Here is a 16,864-nt window from a genome sequence, read left to right on the forward strand (position 1 = left end):
TCTGCCCTAAACTCCCTCAGAGTAAACTGTTTGCCCTTAATCCAACTCCTTCAAAAACAAAAGGCTCTAATTCATTACTGAACTGAATGAGTTTCCTGTAGCCCCAGGGAAGGGCAGGTATCTTTCCATTGAGTTAGTGAGCCTCAAAAAGAGGTGGGGGTGGGTGGAGAGGGAGGATTGTAAGGCCTACTTAGGAAAGCTAACCTAGTACGGGGAACACTTTTGTATATTGGGGATAGGGCCACCCATACCTATTTGTTCTACCTACAAGTGATTTTGCATCATGACTGTAATTGACCAAGGAAGTCTGTATGAATGTTTATAGATATTTACTATATATTTAGTCGTTAGGTAATGGGGAAGAGGGGGGAGGAGCACACAAAAAGAATCACCTGCTAACATCATGCATGGATTCCTATTTATCTTGATGTAGGATTCAACATTACTCTTTTCAACTGTTACTCTAATTCCCAGAAGTTTAAAAGGTTTCTTGTACATTAAAAAAAAAAATTGTTCAGTAATGGAGAAGGGAAAGAAAAAAATAATGTCCACCCATGGGACAGAAGAATTCAAATACTGTCTTTGTGTCACTTTGGCAAGCCCCTTAACATCTTTGGGCCTCAGTTTCCTCATGTAAAACAAAGGTTTTGGATCAGATAGCCTTTGAGGTCCCTTCTGGCTCTACCTGTATGATCTTATGAATTAAAACTTAAGAATTAGATTTAGAGTAGTTTAAGTGAGGAATACAGAAAACAGACTGTTGTTTCTGAATCCTATCAAGTAGAAATGTTAACATTCCAGTTGTTTAAGTTAGACTAATGATCCACTTAAACTTTCCCCCAAAACATATGTCCTTTAGAGAAAAATACAAGGTTCAAAACTCAAAAATTGTTTGGAACAATTATATGTGAAGTCTAATGGGTTATTTTATTAGTTATGCTTCCAAAAAAGATCTAACTAGTGAAAGTGGACCCTTCTACAATTAAGTCTTACATTTAAGCCATGAATGCATGGATAAATTCAGTTCAAACAGGGATAAACCACCTTATAATAATAACAGATCTTGTGAATCTTGGAATAGAAAATTGCTTCTAGAAAGCAAAAACTATGAGTTTTCATTTGTCACCATACTACACTGCAGCAATGCCCCCTTTAAAGTTTTCAGGGAAAAAAGCTGGTAAACAAATAAAATTTTTGATCTTGTGACATTCATTGACGCCCAAAGCTATGTCCTGTTCTACATTCTTAATGTTAAAATGCCTCTCGAGGCATATATAAATAGCTATACCCGCTGAAAGGTAGGTCAATTTCTTTTGAAGTGTTGTTAAAGGGAAAAAAGTGAATTGTTTCCCCCTTGCCTATGTGGAAATGAAGAAAAGGGAGATATTTGGAAAGAGTCCCATTAAATCTCTAGAAATAAACTCTGTAGGGGTTTTCTTTTGAAAGGACTAAGGCAGAAATTATGCATGTATTCTAGTTCTCTACTATTTTTCCAAGACACCGAAGAAAGAGAAGAAAAATAATGGAAATGTCTACTTGGAAGATAAGATGTTTTCTAACAGCAGTTGAACTGGCTTCATCTGAAATCCTCTATTTTGTCTTGAAATTCTGTATACTAAGTAGTCCTGGGGCGGGAGTGTTTAAAAAAAGGTGGGGGGCGGGAATTTGAAAACACAGTGGAGGAATATATTTTATTATTTTACAAAGTACCTTCACATACATTTTCCTTACACCACCCCGGCGAACTGGGCGAGTTCCAGGAGCTGTGTACTCCCGTTTTAGAGAAGTGCAAACCACAACTTCTGAGAGGTGACTAAGTCCGTAAGGGACAGAGCCCTTCCTGCAGGATCCAAAACCAGGTATGTTCCGAACTGGGCCAGGCAGCGACTAGTGGGGGCTGCAAGTAGAACATAGAGAAAGCATTCTCTGAGCCCAGCATATCATGAGGGTGTCTCTGTGACGACTCTCCACCCCACCCCTTCTATATAAGAAGCAGAGGTCATAGCAGATTCCTGAAGCATGGAGTCTGAGGGAGAGGAGCCGGAGTCCCTCGAAAATGCTGCGGCGACCGCTGCTGCTGCTGTTGTTGCAGCTGCGGCTGCTGCTGCCACTGCCACCGCTATTGCACCGCCACGGCCTTGCATCCGCCAGAGATACCGCAGGCTGCTCAAAAAAGCCGGCTTTGGGTTCGGCCTGGGCACGTCGTTCAAGAGCGCGGTGCAGGCTGTTTCCAAAGGCGCCAGGGAACATGGGCCAGGCGCCCTGCCCGGCAGGACCTTTCTGCCCCCACTGGGGAACGGAGAAGGGAGTGAGCGTGGGGGGCGGGGATTCCCCAGCTCCCCCCGAACTCCCGAGGCCAGCTCGAGAAAGGGGCGGTTGAACGTTCTGATTGTAAGTTCGATCCCACGGTCCGGCCCTCTTGCCGCTCCTCGCTCCCCTCTCCCTTTCCCAGCGCAGAAGCAAGGCAGGGAAAGGAGGAGACGCCGGAGGTGGCCAGAGGGCAGGCGTAGCAAGCCCCTTCGGAAGCCCCGGCCCCGGGCACTATGCTGCGGGGCTCTCTGCAAGCTCTCCTCAAGCAGCTGGGCGGAGAGTGGAGGCCCCACCACCGCTGTCGCTGAGCTCCCCACTGGCACTGCACCCGATTGGGCGAGGGAGCTGTAAGTTACCTCATTCCCGGGGAGATCCCAGAGAGGATTGGCTGCTGGCACAGGCGTCTTTGAGTTAGTTGGCTGCCCCCGAGAGCAGGGTCGGGGGCGACGCTTCCAAGCCCAGAGGGGTACGGGGTGTAGCTTTCTCATGCACGTTTCTCTAAAAAATGAGGGCCAGCTCCTGCCCACCCAGGCCAGCGTCTGTTTCGTCATCATGAGTTTATGTGCTCAGGAGCATCCCTGTCGGGAAAACTTTAAAAAAGGGGAGGGTAATGCTTTTGATTCAATGTTGAGCCCTCAAGCAAAAACACCAACACCAACAATAACATTCTGAAGGGATCAGAACCTCACAAATTGCAAAGCGTATCTCCCAGTCGTGGCCCTTTATGGGTTTTCTGGAAGAGAGCTTGGGTAGTATTTGGACAGGAAGGACGGGGGTTAGGGTGGTTTCAGTTGCCTTAACCTTTTCATTTGGATGTGTTCCGGAGCTATGGCCACGGCAGGCGCTATCTACAGGGTAGGTAGGCCCTGTCTTAAGAATCTTATATGTGAGGAGGACAGCAACTAGGTCGTCCTTTTGGCATAATCAGATCCCAGAGTCCAAAATCAGTGTCAAATTATGACTTCTAGCCTCTCTATGGCAAAGAACAAACATTTAAAAAGAAAACTATTCTACCAACAACATACTGGAAGCACAGATTCAAAAAGGGAGGGGGAGAATTCCACTTTTGTGGGAGCAAATGGAATAAAACTTACTAAATTTGCATTTAAGGAACCATGTTATAGCTCTTTATTGAAACTAAGAAGAGTAAAGATGAAGGTGTTTTAGGTTTCATGGAGACTTAGTGACACTTAATAATTGAATCTTCTTGCTTTTCAGCCTTTATCCCCACCAATAGGGAAATGGTACTGGGATCATGAGAGCAACACTCTTAAATTAAAAAGGTAAAAATATTTATGTGAAATATTCTAATGTGCTTAAAAGCTAATTCTTATTGAGAATTTGTTGAAGGTGTCAAAAGGGTTTGGCTGAAAAGAGCTTTTTATCTCCAAAATGTTAAGTACTTAGTAGGTGTACTATTTACATTGAATATTGAACTTTATAGTTAATGGAATAAAGTAAATTTTTTTTCCTGATTGTCATTTTGAGAATTAACAATAGATTCTACTTCTATAGGCTTTTACATCTTATAAAGTGCTTTTCTCAGAACAACCCTGTGAGATAGTATAAATATTATTTTCCTGTTTTATAGATAAAGAAATGGAGGGTCAGAGATAAGTGAGTTTCCCATAGTCACATAGCTATTGAGGGATGTAACAGGGACTCCAGCCCAGGTCTTCTGATTTTCAGTCCAGTGATCTTTCCACTACACTCTTTCCATTGCTCAGATGGCTTAAATATTTTATATAATATACATATCAAGTAGCCTAAGTAATTTATTTGATTACTTTTCCTATCACCTTCTCAGAAAATATGGCATTACACCTTTAATGTATAAATGCCATATATCTTTAATGTATATATAATGTGTTCTATATATGTTAATGTATAATTGTCAAATAATGTTTGACATCTTTCATTTTAGTAGCAAGGCACAGCCTCATCTACCTTTTTCACAAATGTCAATATAGTAGAAGAATGTTCTTACAGAAGGACGAAAATGAACATTCATTGGCATATGATTTACATAACAAACTGAGGTCATTTAAAAGATTGGCATAATTTTTTATTACAAACCAAATGTGTGTGAATTTTAAACCTGTTAAATGTTGCAATATTTCTAGTAACTTATAAGCCCAAATCAATAGTTTTATAGCTCATTCCCACATTATGTATCCCAGAAACTTCTATTCAGTAATTCCTAAAGCATCAGACCCTGTATTAATCACCAAGACCAAAAAATACCAGGGAAAAGATTAGGAGAGTTGTAGGTTTTTGAACCAAATAGTCAAAGTGATTAATGTATATATTGAGAGAGGCAGGGGTGGAGAGAATACTGTTCTTATAATGAGAAGGCCTGAATCCAAGGTGCCCTTCCTTTCTCCTCCCCCAACTACTACTTACTTGCCTGGAAAATAGTAATGGAAAAATGACTATTTAACAGGTGTACATTATCTATCTTACAGTGTTGTTTTAAGGATCAAAAAAAATATATGAGAACACTTTGTAATAACAAAGGATTATATAGTTATAGGTGGCACTGTGTCTGTAGTCAGGAAGACCTGGGTTCAAATCTGACCTCAGTCACTTACTAGCTATGTGATCCTGGGCAAGTCACTTAACCCAGTTTACCTTACTTTCCTCATCTGTAAAAAGAGCTGGAGAAGAAAATGGCAAAAATTTTATATTCTACATTATCTTTGCCAAGTGAAACCTCAAAAGGAGTCGGAGTCAGAAATGACTAAAGTGACTGAACAACAACAAATATAATTATTAATATGACATAGTGATAACAGAAATAATGTTTGAGAATTTGCATGGTGAAGAATATACTGACATGTTAACTTAAACCTTCTTATGCTTTAAGACTATTTCAGTTTTCCTTTTCTAAAAGTAAAAGTAAATCTTCCATTCACTTGTTAAAAAAATTTCAGTAAGTAAAGACTTTTTTTTATTTGCAGTATTACTGAAACAATTTGCAATAACTGATTTTTAAAATTTACAAGTTAGTGTTCAAGCACTCTCTTACTGCTAAACTCAAAAGCATCTATTTCATCCCTTCAGTGAGTTTCAAATAACAGTCAATGATATAAAATAGTATGAGAGTGAGGGAAAAAGTACCTTTTGTGTCAAATGTAACGTTTGAACCTTGATGTAATGACAGACACTTTTCCTTTTAAGTTCAAACATACCACACACCAAATGAAAACACAAGCATTGAAATATTCTGTGAACCTCTCTTAACTTGTAAACAAATAAGCCTATGATCTGCTATTTCCGTGCCTGAGACATGCTGCACCTTGAAACTCTGCCCAGCCCAACCCCCTGGCATGGAAAGAAGGTAAGTGAGTTTTATAAAGTATTGCCAAGGTAGCATCAGAGGCATGGTAGTCACAAGAGACCCAGAGATAAAGTGTCTCCTCCAGTTATCTTGATTTCATCAGACATCACACAGGCCTCCCAGCCTTTCACATAAACCAGTCAGTTAGGCAGCAGATATTTAGTGTCTGCTCAAAATTTTGTCTGTGCTTAAACTGTGAATTATATGAAGGAATATCAAGGAGTTTAGAGTTTAGTTGGGGATAAAAATACATCTAGTATGTAAGTAGTAGGTGAGGGGGTACAGACAAATACTTATTATGGGCTGGGGATGGATTTAGACCAACCTTGTGGAGAAGGTGGGACTTGAGTAAGGCCTTTGTCAACTGGATCAGAACAGGCCTCTAACCTGTTAGTGACCATAGCCAAACAAACAGAGCAGAGTTAGGGCACAAAACAGAAGTTTAATTAATTTCAAAGTGAGCAAAATGACTTATACTTACAGAAGCCCCACTTCTTAAGAAGGAAGGCTTTTGTCCTGCAGGGAACAGAACCAGAGTTCTGTGATGGAAACAGGAGTGTAGTACCTATGACAAGAAACAGGGATTGTGAATGATGGATGGCCCTGGGTGAATCCCCCAGTGAACACCTACCTAGTGCTGGTCCAAGCAATATGCTTTGCCCAGAGGGTGATGTTATCTTCTTGAGTGCAAAGGATTATTGTTATACCAAGCTCAGAACACAGCCCTGCTTGCTGGGCCTTACTTCTGGGAAACAGGGTATCTCCAAAATATTTTGACATTTCCCCCTTTTGACCAAAGGAAGGGGGTCTGAAAGAACCCCCTACCCTCATGTCCAATAAAAGAGAAGCAGGTATATGTCATGGCATATTGCCCAATGTGGGTTAGTTTCTTGAGGGAAGTGTGTCCCAGGTAATTTATTTACCAAAAATAGTGAGAAAATATCAGCATACACTTGAATCAGGGCCTTAGTGGTTGGGTACATAACAAAAGGAGAAAGATTAAAAAAATACAACAAAGACAGTAGATTCAGCTTCTCATCCAGAATCTTAGGACAACTGTCTCATCTGCATATTGGATGCTTCTGAGTCTGACTGCTCAGAAGCAGGGTCTTGCTTCAGATGATCCAGGAGTAAACAATGCAATAAAGTTTTTCTCACAATTCCCATGATTGCATAATTACATTAAGTCAGGTACAGATCAGATTACTTAGAATGAGGGGCGGCCAGGTGGCTCAGCAAGTAAGAGCACTGGCTCCAGTGTCGAGATGACCTGGGGTTCAAATCTGGGCTCAGATACTTAGCACCACACCCAGAAATAACTGGCCATGTAACCTTGAGCAAGTTACTTAACCCCGATTGCTTTAAAAAAAAAAAGATTATTTAGAATGCTCACAGAGGGCTAGTTCAGAGAAAGGAGATTTACATGTCACCAAACTAACTAAGAAAACTTAAACATTAACATCAAGTCCCATGTAACAGAGGCATAAGCTTACTTGTTACTCTGTTAGCCTTGCCGTCTCTAATCCTTACCTAAATCCTGTACTCGATATAATGTTTGATAGAATTCATTTGTAAATCTGTCTGGTTCTAGGGCTTTTTCTTAGGAAGCTCATTTATGGCCTGTTTTTCTGCCATCTAAAATGATCAGATACTTGAAAAACAGAAAAAATATTTTCACTTTTTGTACCATTATCAATCAATACAATTTATGTGTAAATTCCAATTAATCTTTAATTAATAAAACTTTAGAATTTATTACCAAAGCATACTGAAAGCCTGTATTTCCATGATTGATAAATTTAGAAGCTAATCATATATATCTGTATATAGTTCTTAGAGAAAACAATCTAATCCTGTTGCTTTTCTCAAAATTTACTATTCCATATAATTAGAAGACTTTTACATTATCATCTTTGTCTTATTACTTTGTCTAATTATTTCCCCTCTTGGAGGATATCATCCCCACATTAAAATTTGACCATAAATATAGGTTAAAATTGTAAGATGTTTATACTTGAAGCCTATGAGATATTCCAGTATTGATCTATGATATAATAGATTTAGTGTTGTATTTATAAAACTTCTTTATAGAAATTTTCTATAAAAGGAGGAACATAATATCATAACAGAGGGAAAAACTCCCTTAGCTCTGTTGGAAAAAAAAATCCCTTAGCTCTGTTTGATTCCAGGCATGAGTCATATCTGACAGCCAATCATATAGTCACAGAACATTAAAGGCAAGACTCGGGATCAAGCAGGTGGGGAATTTTCTTTTTTCAGAAAGGAAATAGCACAATGGGGAAATAGAGTCAGGGGATCCTACCCTATGTCATGTTCTAGCTCATCCCCACAACCTTTCCCAGGAACAAACATCCACCTTACCAGTCCTCAGCCCGCTGCACATGCCATTTTCTACTATTTGCTTCATGACAATTCAGATGACTATTCCTGTAATCAAAGCTCAAAACAACAGTAAATTTATAGTCCCAGGAATTTTTCCCTAAAATAGAAAATTTTCACTAAACATAACTTAGAGCTCGAGTGTCTTTCCTGATGGTCCCTTAACACTTAATATTTCGTTTATCTTTTACTTATAAATTAAAACTACCCATATTCTGGGACTTCAAACATATAACAAATACCTAACAATTGACTCATCATTCATATGTTGAAGCTACATAATAGCCAAGATTTTCAAATGAAAATCTGTTATTATAGTAAATATTATTATTAGTAGTAATAGCATTATTATTATTATTATTATTATGTGCTTATAACTAAATATGCTTCATTAAATATTTAACAATTTTCAAATATCCAATTTTTATCACATCCTTTTGACCAAAGGAAGGGGGTCTGAAAGAACCCCCTACCCTTATGTCCAATAAAAGAGAAGCATTCATGTGTGACAGCATCCAGTTAAAAACTGCTTCCTCTAACAGTTTTCTGTTTTACAATGATCCCTCAAATTTTACAACATAAATTTAGAAATACAATAATAACTCAAATAAACTTCAGATGACACCAATTGCACTTCCAAATTTTCACGTATAAAAATCATTGATCTTACTACCTTTGACCTTTTAAAACCATTTTAAAATTATCAGACATGGAGGAACAGCATTCAATTAAAGAAATAATAATAACAATAATAATGTAATGCTTAGCATATGCCAGTCACTGTGTTAAGCCCTTTACAATCATTATATCATTTTGATTCCACAACAATCATTAGTATTTTTCTCTTTATAAATCAGGAAACTGGGACAAACAGAAATAAAATAACTTGCCTAAAATTACACAGCTAATACATTTCTGTAACTGGAACAGAGAAGGGTGGGCTTACCAAGGGCAGAGATTGACTGACTCCCCACCCTGTACTGCCAGGCTAGGCACTGCCAGGAGCACTGGGACACGCCCAGGCTGGATGGGGCCTGGTGAGGGTCAGTCTGCCTTGGAGACACTGACTGACAGGACTATGGGGGTGGAAGAAGGCACTGCCTAGGGTTTGGGGTTGGTGGTGGTACCTTCCCATTTATAGTAGTTCCTGGTGATAGGGCTCATGGAATGCTGGCTCTCCCCTGGAAAACTATGTAAGTGTTGGGGTTGGGAAGTTCCTGGGGCAGGGTGTGTTGGGCCCTATTGTGGCTGCTGTCCCCACTTTCTACCAGGTGGGGCAGAATTCAAGTTTTCCTACAATTCTCCATATTCTCAATATCTTAATCTGATAAGAGATGAGAGGGGTTAACAGAGAGAGATGGATTGTAATGGTCTTGTTAGCAATCTCCACAGCTGAGATATACTCCAGGGGAGGGAGAATGGGACATGCTGAGTGATTGGGGTTCTGGGGAGGAGTGTCCCTCAATACTTTCTGGGGTGCTTTCCCTTTTTCCTTATCTACCCTAATCTTTATTTAAAGGTGACCATATTTTCCTTTCCTGATGGTGCAGAAAGGGACTCGGGGACAATAAAGGAAGGGTTAACAAGAGTTTGCTATTTACCTATTTTTTTTTACTTTCTTCATTTCTTGGCTTTCTTCTAAACAACTTACCTTCACTGCCCTAAAACAATTAAAGCTATTAATCTTGTCAATTACTTTCCAAACTTAAAAAAGACTCTTAAAAGATTTAATCCTTATTTTTCCTTAAAATAAAATCTACAGAGTGGTACCTCAAAACTTACTAAGATGTTTCAGAAGGGGGTGATTTCCTGGAATTACCGCAAAGTTTCAAGAAGTGATTAATTGCCAAACTCCTTAATGAAGAATCTCAAAACCTCCAGAATCTGCTACGGTGTTTTTGGTGGTTCTGCAACTTTAATTATCTAACTTTATTTCTGTAGCCCCAACTTGACCAGTGTTGGGACCACAGGAAAAAAAATAACTTCTAATCTCCCTCAGAAAACCTAAGGTGAGAGTTCGTGAAGTTAATTCTTTTCCAGTGTTCTCTGTAACTATAGCCCTTAGAAAATTTTTTGGGTGGCTGCATTTTAAATCTTTCAAACTAACAGAATCTAGCTCACAGCACAAACATGACAAAGACATTTTTCATTTTACAAAGATACAGACAAGATAGATACAAACAGAAAAAAAAGAACAGGCAATTAAAATGTTAATTTTAGCCAGTTCCAGATGAACATAAAACCAAACATGTAAACAATTGCAAATAAAATTTGACACATGCAGCAAATAAAAATAAAGAAGCCAGATGCATACATGCATACATGCAAAAAAAAAAAACCAACTTGTCTATTCATGTGTAGAGAAACAGAAAAAAAAAAAAAAACGGGCCTTAACCAGAATGATCCAGGTCAAGAAAAGGGACTGTGAAACATTTCTCAAAATGAAAGCCCAAGCTTAATCAAGCATGAGTGGGAGGATTTGAACAAGAAAGATCCCTAGACTCACCAGGTGAGGCGGGGTCAGACTTTAGAAAAATAAATCTCCAATGGCTCCTAGTCCACCCCAACTGGTACCAGAAGATCCATTTGACCTTATTCAGTGTCAGATCCCACATCTCATGATTTTCTTGCATTACTCTCATTTCTCGTCCCAATTTTTTACTCTAGTTCTCTTACTTGATTTTCTTTTTTTTCTTTTTGGAGGGCAATTGTGACTTGCCCAAGGTCACAGGGCTAGTTTTTTGTGTTAAGTGTCTGAGGTTGGATTTGAACTCAAGTCCTCCTGACTCCAGGGCTGGTGCTCTATTCACTGCACCACCTAGCCACCCCTCTTCCTAGATTTTCAAAATCATTTCTGAACTCTTCCATGGCCTGTCATCAATTCATATTTTTCTTGGAGGCTTTTGATGTAGGAGTTTTGATTTTGTTGTCTTCTTCTGGTTGTATGTTTTGATCTTCTTTGTCACCAAAGTAAGATTCTATAGTCCAACTTTTTTTATGCTGTTTACTCATCTTCCCAGCCAAATACTTGACTTTCCAACTCCCTGTCAATGCAGACCTCTGCTTCCAGTCGTAGTAGGGCCGGGGATGGGGAGTGGGTGTACTGTCCCAGGCTTTAGGGGTTTTGTATCAGTCACTGCATCTCCCACCATCTGTGGGCCCAGAGCTCCAGAAGCAGCAACTACTACTGCTGCTGCCGCCACAGCCACCTCTACCACCCCGTCAAATCCCACTTTGGTAACCAATTAGTGTCAACTGGACCAGAACTAGCCTCTAACCTGGGGGTGGCCAGAGCCAAACAGAACAGGCTAGAGACAGGAGAGTCAGGACACAAAAAGAAGTTTAGTTAATTTCAGAGTGAAGAAAATGATGTATGCATATGGAACCCACTCTTCCTAAAAAGGAGGGCTTAACATGCTGGATCTTATACATATCCTGGACTGGACCATTGCATAATCATTTTTAAGTCTTGAGTTACTGTTTAGCCCTGGGAGAACAGTATTGTCTGAAGTCTTGGAGTTGTGCCCACCCTTCAGGGGGACAGAACCAAAGTTCTGTGACAAGAATAAGAGTGCAGTACCTGTCAGCGACAAGAAACAGGGATTGTGAATATGTGATGGATGACCCTGGGAAATAGGGGGAACTAAATCTACCTCAGTGAACACCTGATGTTGGTCCAAGCAATATGCTTTGCTAGAGTGTGATCATCCTGAATGCAAAGGATTGTTATGCCAAGCTCAGGACACAGCCTGCTTGCTGAGCCTTAGCTCTGGGAAACAGGGCATCTCCAAAATATTTTGACATCTTCAAAGATGGTTTGGATTCAGATGGACAGGTAAGCATTTTAGATTGAGTGTATAATGTGAAGACATAGGTGAGAATGGGAGGGTAGGAATGTACAAGATGTGTTTTAAGAATAAGAAATTGTCTTTTGTTGTTGTTCTGTCTCTTCCAACTCTTTGTGATCCCATTTGGTTTTTTTTTTTGGTCAGAGATACTGGAGAGGTTTGCCATTGCCTTTTCCAACTCACTTTACAGATGAGGAAACTGAGGCCACCAGGGTTAAGTGACTTGGTCAAGGTCACACAGATAGTAAGCGTCTAAGGCTGAATTTGAACTAAAGAAGAAAAGTCTTCCTGGCTCCAGGCCCAGCACTGTTACCTACATTGACAGCCACCTCCATGAATATAAAATACTCTGGGTAGAAAAGTGACAATGTAAAAAAGTGGGAGATTAGAAAACTAGAAAGGTAGGTTTGGAGAGACTAGTAAGGCTTTGGATGGCTGAGTATTTTACAAGTAACCTACAGAAGTATCCATAATCAGCTATCTTGGTTTTTATCATCTGGGGGTAACATTTTTATCAAAAATAGATGGCTTAGACATACAAGGAATATAGGACCAAACTTTGGCCTAAAGTACAAATCCTAATTATGGCTTGGATGATATACTATTTGAAAATTCCCAAGATTCCTCTGTTATTCAGCATAACTTCTCAGTCCCTCTTGGAGTGTGTGTGCATTTGCCCAGTAAAGTTGTTGTCAGAAGCCTTCTGGTTATCTTTAACCTAAGATCTTATGCATATAGCCACAAATTTAGACTTTTGAAAGACACCTTTGAAGGTCATTTAGTCCAGCCTTCAAATTTTAGGGATAAGGAAAAGGAATCCCAAAGAAGTGACTTGCCTAAGGCCACACTGGCAAGAAAGTGATAGAGCTGTCATTTGAACCCAGGTTTTCCAATATTTTCTATTGAACCATGCAGACTTCATTAAACAACTGATAATTTTACTATCAAGCTGCATGTCCAAGTTCTTGGGCTAACCTGAACTTAGTAAGCATTGTCTTAACAGTGTCAGCAATCCTGTCTGTTACTGCTTTAATGAACCCTTCCAATACCGTAATTCAACATTGTCACTAGAAGACCTATCATAAGAAAAGAAATAGAAGGGCTTCAGGTAGTCAGCTATAAATCTGCATTGAGACCAGGAAATTTGCTTATGGACAGGTAGCCTGGGCTAAGCCAGTGCCCCACTTTAAATCTCCTGTATCCCCATATGTCCCCAGTGTTTCATCCTGGCCCAGAGGAAGGAGACAACAACCATAGAATGATTGTCAAACTATGAAAAACGTAAGATGGTGCAAATCAAGGTCTTAATTTTAGCTGTAGATCCTGAAAATAGCACATATCTTACCTTTAATTAGGACTGAGGGGAAACAGTGATTATGATGCAGTATTGGGAAAATTGGAAGAATGCTGTGTCCTAACAGTGGAAAAACTATGGGAAAGACTAGCTTCCACGAGTATCACTAGATCAAAGGGAAGATCACAGAATTTTCTGACACATCTTTAAAAACCAGCAACATGATATGACAGAAGGACCCCTGGGCTCCTTAGAGTCAAAATAACTGGGTTTAATATCTGGAAAACAGGATGAAACTTCCATGAGAATAGGGGCAGTGGACAGAGTGCTGAACCTGGAGTCACAGGATCTGAGTTTCATTTTACTGCCTGTGTGAGTTTGGGCAAATCACTTAACTTCTCTGAGACTTAGTTTCTTCATCTGTAAAATGGAGCTGGACTAGATGATTCTCCACCTCTCTAGGTGATCCTATCATTATACACACTTGCGCATGCACACACACAGATACAAATATATGTACACACTCTACATGTAGATATGCACATGACAAATGTATGATCTATGTAAATACACACACATACATTTATGACTTAGTTTTGACTTTGGATCTTCAGCACCTAGCATAACGATTGGCACAAAGTAGGCACTTGGTAAGTGTTTGTTGAATTGAATGATTTTACTAGCTTTATGACCCACCAGCAAATCATTTAACTTTTCTATGTCTTCTTTTCTCCATTTGTAAAATGGGCATAATTACCTGCACTATCTACTTCCCTCACCAGTGTTTCTCGAAGATTCCAAAAAGGTGTTGATTACAGCATGCTTCTTTAGATATTAGTGTCATCACCTGAGTCAGGGTTCTAGGACAGTCCAGATAAATTCTGACAGCCGGGACAAGGGAATGTCCAGTGAGGGCAGAGAATCCATGATTTACAGAAAAAGTAATTTAAGAGGAGTGTCCAGTTGAAGTGGGGAACAAAGGGAAAAAAAGAGACTGGTCTATAGTGGAAAGCTAGAATTTAATCTGTTAGGCAAGGGATTGTTCTAGAGTTAACAAAGCCAAGTGAGAGAAACCAGGATCTTAGGTCATTGTTAAGAGCTAGAAACTATTGGCTGGACAAAAGATATGGCATTCAGTGGAGGCAGAATGGGACGGGGAGGGGGGAGGGGGGAATTGGATGCGGGGAGGTGTTTTTATGTTTTTAAAGGGCACTGGCCTAGAAACCTGAGGCCAAGCATTCAGAAATGAATAAAATACAGACTTCCTCTGCTAAGTTGAGAAAGTGGATGAATTTCTTCTTCTAAAGTGACAAGTCACTGAGATAAAGTTGGCAAATGGCCCAAGAAAAGCTCATTTCCAGGGCTGTGAATAAGATGTGTTGGTAAATGTTTAATAAAAAAATACGCACGACACATTTTCAAGTTTAATCTGAATTACAAACATTCTCTCCATTCCTTTCTTGAGTCTAGACCAGGGATGGGGAACCTGTGGCCAGGCCACATGTGGCCCTCTAGAACTTCAAGTGCAGCCTAAATCCAAACTGCACCGAACAAATCCCCTTAATAAAAGGATTTGTTCTGTAAAACTTGGACTCAGTCAAAAGACTGCACCCCAAAGACCTAGAAGGCCATGTGTAGCCTCGAGGCCATAGGTTCCCCACCCTGATCTCGACAATCAACAAAACAAGAAATCAAGACCTGATTGGTAGTGGTTGCATATTTCTGAGGCTCACAATGAAAATTTAACACTCAGCTCTCAGGAACCCCGCTGACTTCAACACACTGGTACAGGATTGAGCAAAAAGTATCTATTGTTGTTGTTGTTTAGTCATGTCCAACTTTTCTCAACCCTCTTTAGGGAATTCTTGGCAAAGATACAGATGTGGTTTGTCATTTTCCTTCTCCACTCCATTTTATAGATGAGGAAGCTGAGGCAAACAGAGTTAAGTGACTTGCCCAAGGTTACACAACTAGGAAGTATCTGTGGACAGATTTAAACTCAGGAAGATGAGTCTTCTTGACTCCAGGCTGGCACTCTATCCACTATGCTACCTGGCTGCCCTTGGGAATCACAACTCAAATAATAGTGGCCCAGGGGAAATGAAAAAATGCAGAAAGTCCATTTTCTAGATGACATTTTATCCAAATTGTCCAGTCATAACATGTCCTTTAGCCCCTGAGAGGAGAAATTTCTCAACTGATCAATTCTATTAGTTGAGAGGGAATATTGTTTTAAGACAGTTTCCTTTTGAGATGACATGTGTCCCAGAAGATCTTTCAAAGGAAGATAACCAGAGCTCTTGTCTGAACACAGAGGGTATGAGGTTCTTCATAAATGATGTCCATGTATATGAAACAACTCAACCTGAAAAATGCGCTTAATTCTATCTTCTGTTCCTACATCTGGACTTAGGCTTCACAAAGAGAGGTGTAAATTTGGAGCAAGATTGAGTTTATGGGCTACCTTGTGACTCAACATGGCATTCAACCAAGCTCAGGAAAGTCAAAGCCATAACAGATCTTAAGCCCCCACAGGACACAAAACAACTCTGTCAGGTAGACACAGAAAACACACCATTTAATAAGGAGACCCTAGAGTTCTCTTGGTAATTTGGGGCTGGGCTCTGGAGTTCTCCCAATTCCTGTTGCAAGTTATTGAAGGAAGGAATCCTTTCTCCCCAGAGGGTTGTGGTGAGGCTTGGGGGAGGAACCATTCATTGTCTTACCAATAATGTTGTAAAAGTACCTCCTGCCTGAGCATCTGGACTTTGCTGATTGATTGATTGTAAATTTGCGATGGATACTGGAAAGGCTGATGATTGAGGTTGAAATAACGTGTGGAGGACTTAGAATTCCACTCCTAATGCAGTAATCTTTGACCCTTATGGAATGAATGACAAAGAATTAATTTAAATAGATAGCAAGGCTGGGGTGTTCTAAAGTTCCCGGTTGTTTTGTCTTTTTTCCTTATGTGTCTCCCAATGTTGCAGAGGCTCATGCTTGAAAATTGGATGTCATTTTTCAGCTGTTACTCTTTCTATTACTTTAAGTAGCTGTTCTACAAAATTCTCAGTGAGTGGTAGTACCTCATGTTCTGTTAAGGCCCTAAGTGAATAGGCATGAGCTGGGCTATTAGTGTGCTTAGCTGAGCTGTAATCTTGACATTACAGGCAGATCCCACCAGACTTCTGTGACTCCTAGAAACCACATCAACTACTAGGAAACCTTAATAAGGTCAATAAATTCCACACAAGTATTATTGGGGGGAAGCAAATGAGAGGATAAGAGAGGAGGAGGAGTGGAGAAGAGAAAAAGAGGATTTCTAGCCCTGTCCAAAAAACCCCCCAAAACAACTCACCCCAAACCAGGTTACAGTAGAGTTTGGTTAACACAAATTCATGATAATGCAAAGTGATATTAGGCCAGTGTTATGCATGATACATTTTATGGTCATTTTCCCCTACAGAGAAAAAAAATTACTGTTTGTTTAATAACTACCCTCTTTTACAGTCCTATGCCTGCATCAGAAACCAAAGAGAAACTGAAGAAGGGCAAATCAATTCACTTTCTTGAAAATGATGGCACCACCTCAGAAAGGTATTTCTTTTCACTTCATAATCAGAGCATTTCTCTAGTAACTTTTAGAATTATTTTAAATCCTTGCAAGTTGCA

At 39.8% G+C, this 16,864-nt stretch overlaps 1 protein-coding gene and 1 long non-coding RNA gene across 2 annotated transcripts in view; one reads left to right on the plus strand and one right to left on the minus strand.

The window, feature by feature from the left end:
* Positions 1–1,672: 1,672 nt before the first annotated feature.
* LOC138156886 (uncharacterized) lies at positions 1,673–3,165 on the minus strand. Its single transcript, XR_011167243.1, has 2 exons — positions 2,667–3,165; positions 1,673–1,897 (listed from the first exon to the last, which is right to left on the minus strand). It is a non-coding gene; the product is annotated as an uncharacterized lncRNA (long non-coding RNA).
* The window catches only part of PPP1R36 (protein phosphatase 1 regulatory subunit 36), a 40,542-nt gene continuing 25,571 nt past the window's right edge, over positions 1,894–16,864 (plus strand). The window contains exons 1-3 of the mRNA XM_069082373.1: positions 1,894–2,391; positions 3,529–3,593; positions 16,703–16,789. Of these exons, the coding sequence (XP_068938474.1) occupies positions 2,020–2,391; positions 3,529–3,593; positions 16,703–16,789 (524 nt within the window). The 5' untranslated portion in view covers positions 1,894–2,019. The remainder of the gene's footprint in view (positions 2,392–3,528; positions 3,594–16,702; positions 16,790–16,864) is intronic.

Source organism: Petaurus breviceps, unplaced genomic scaffold (assembly GCF_028583685.1).
Source record: "Petaurus breviceps papuanus isolate PSGF00001 unplaced genomic scaffold, PetGlider_PUasm1.0 164, whole genome shotgun sequence".
NCBI classification, from domain to species: domain Eukaryota; kingdom Metazoa; phylum Chordata; class Mammalia; order Diprotodontia; family Petauridae; genus Petaurus; species Petaurus breviceps.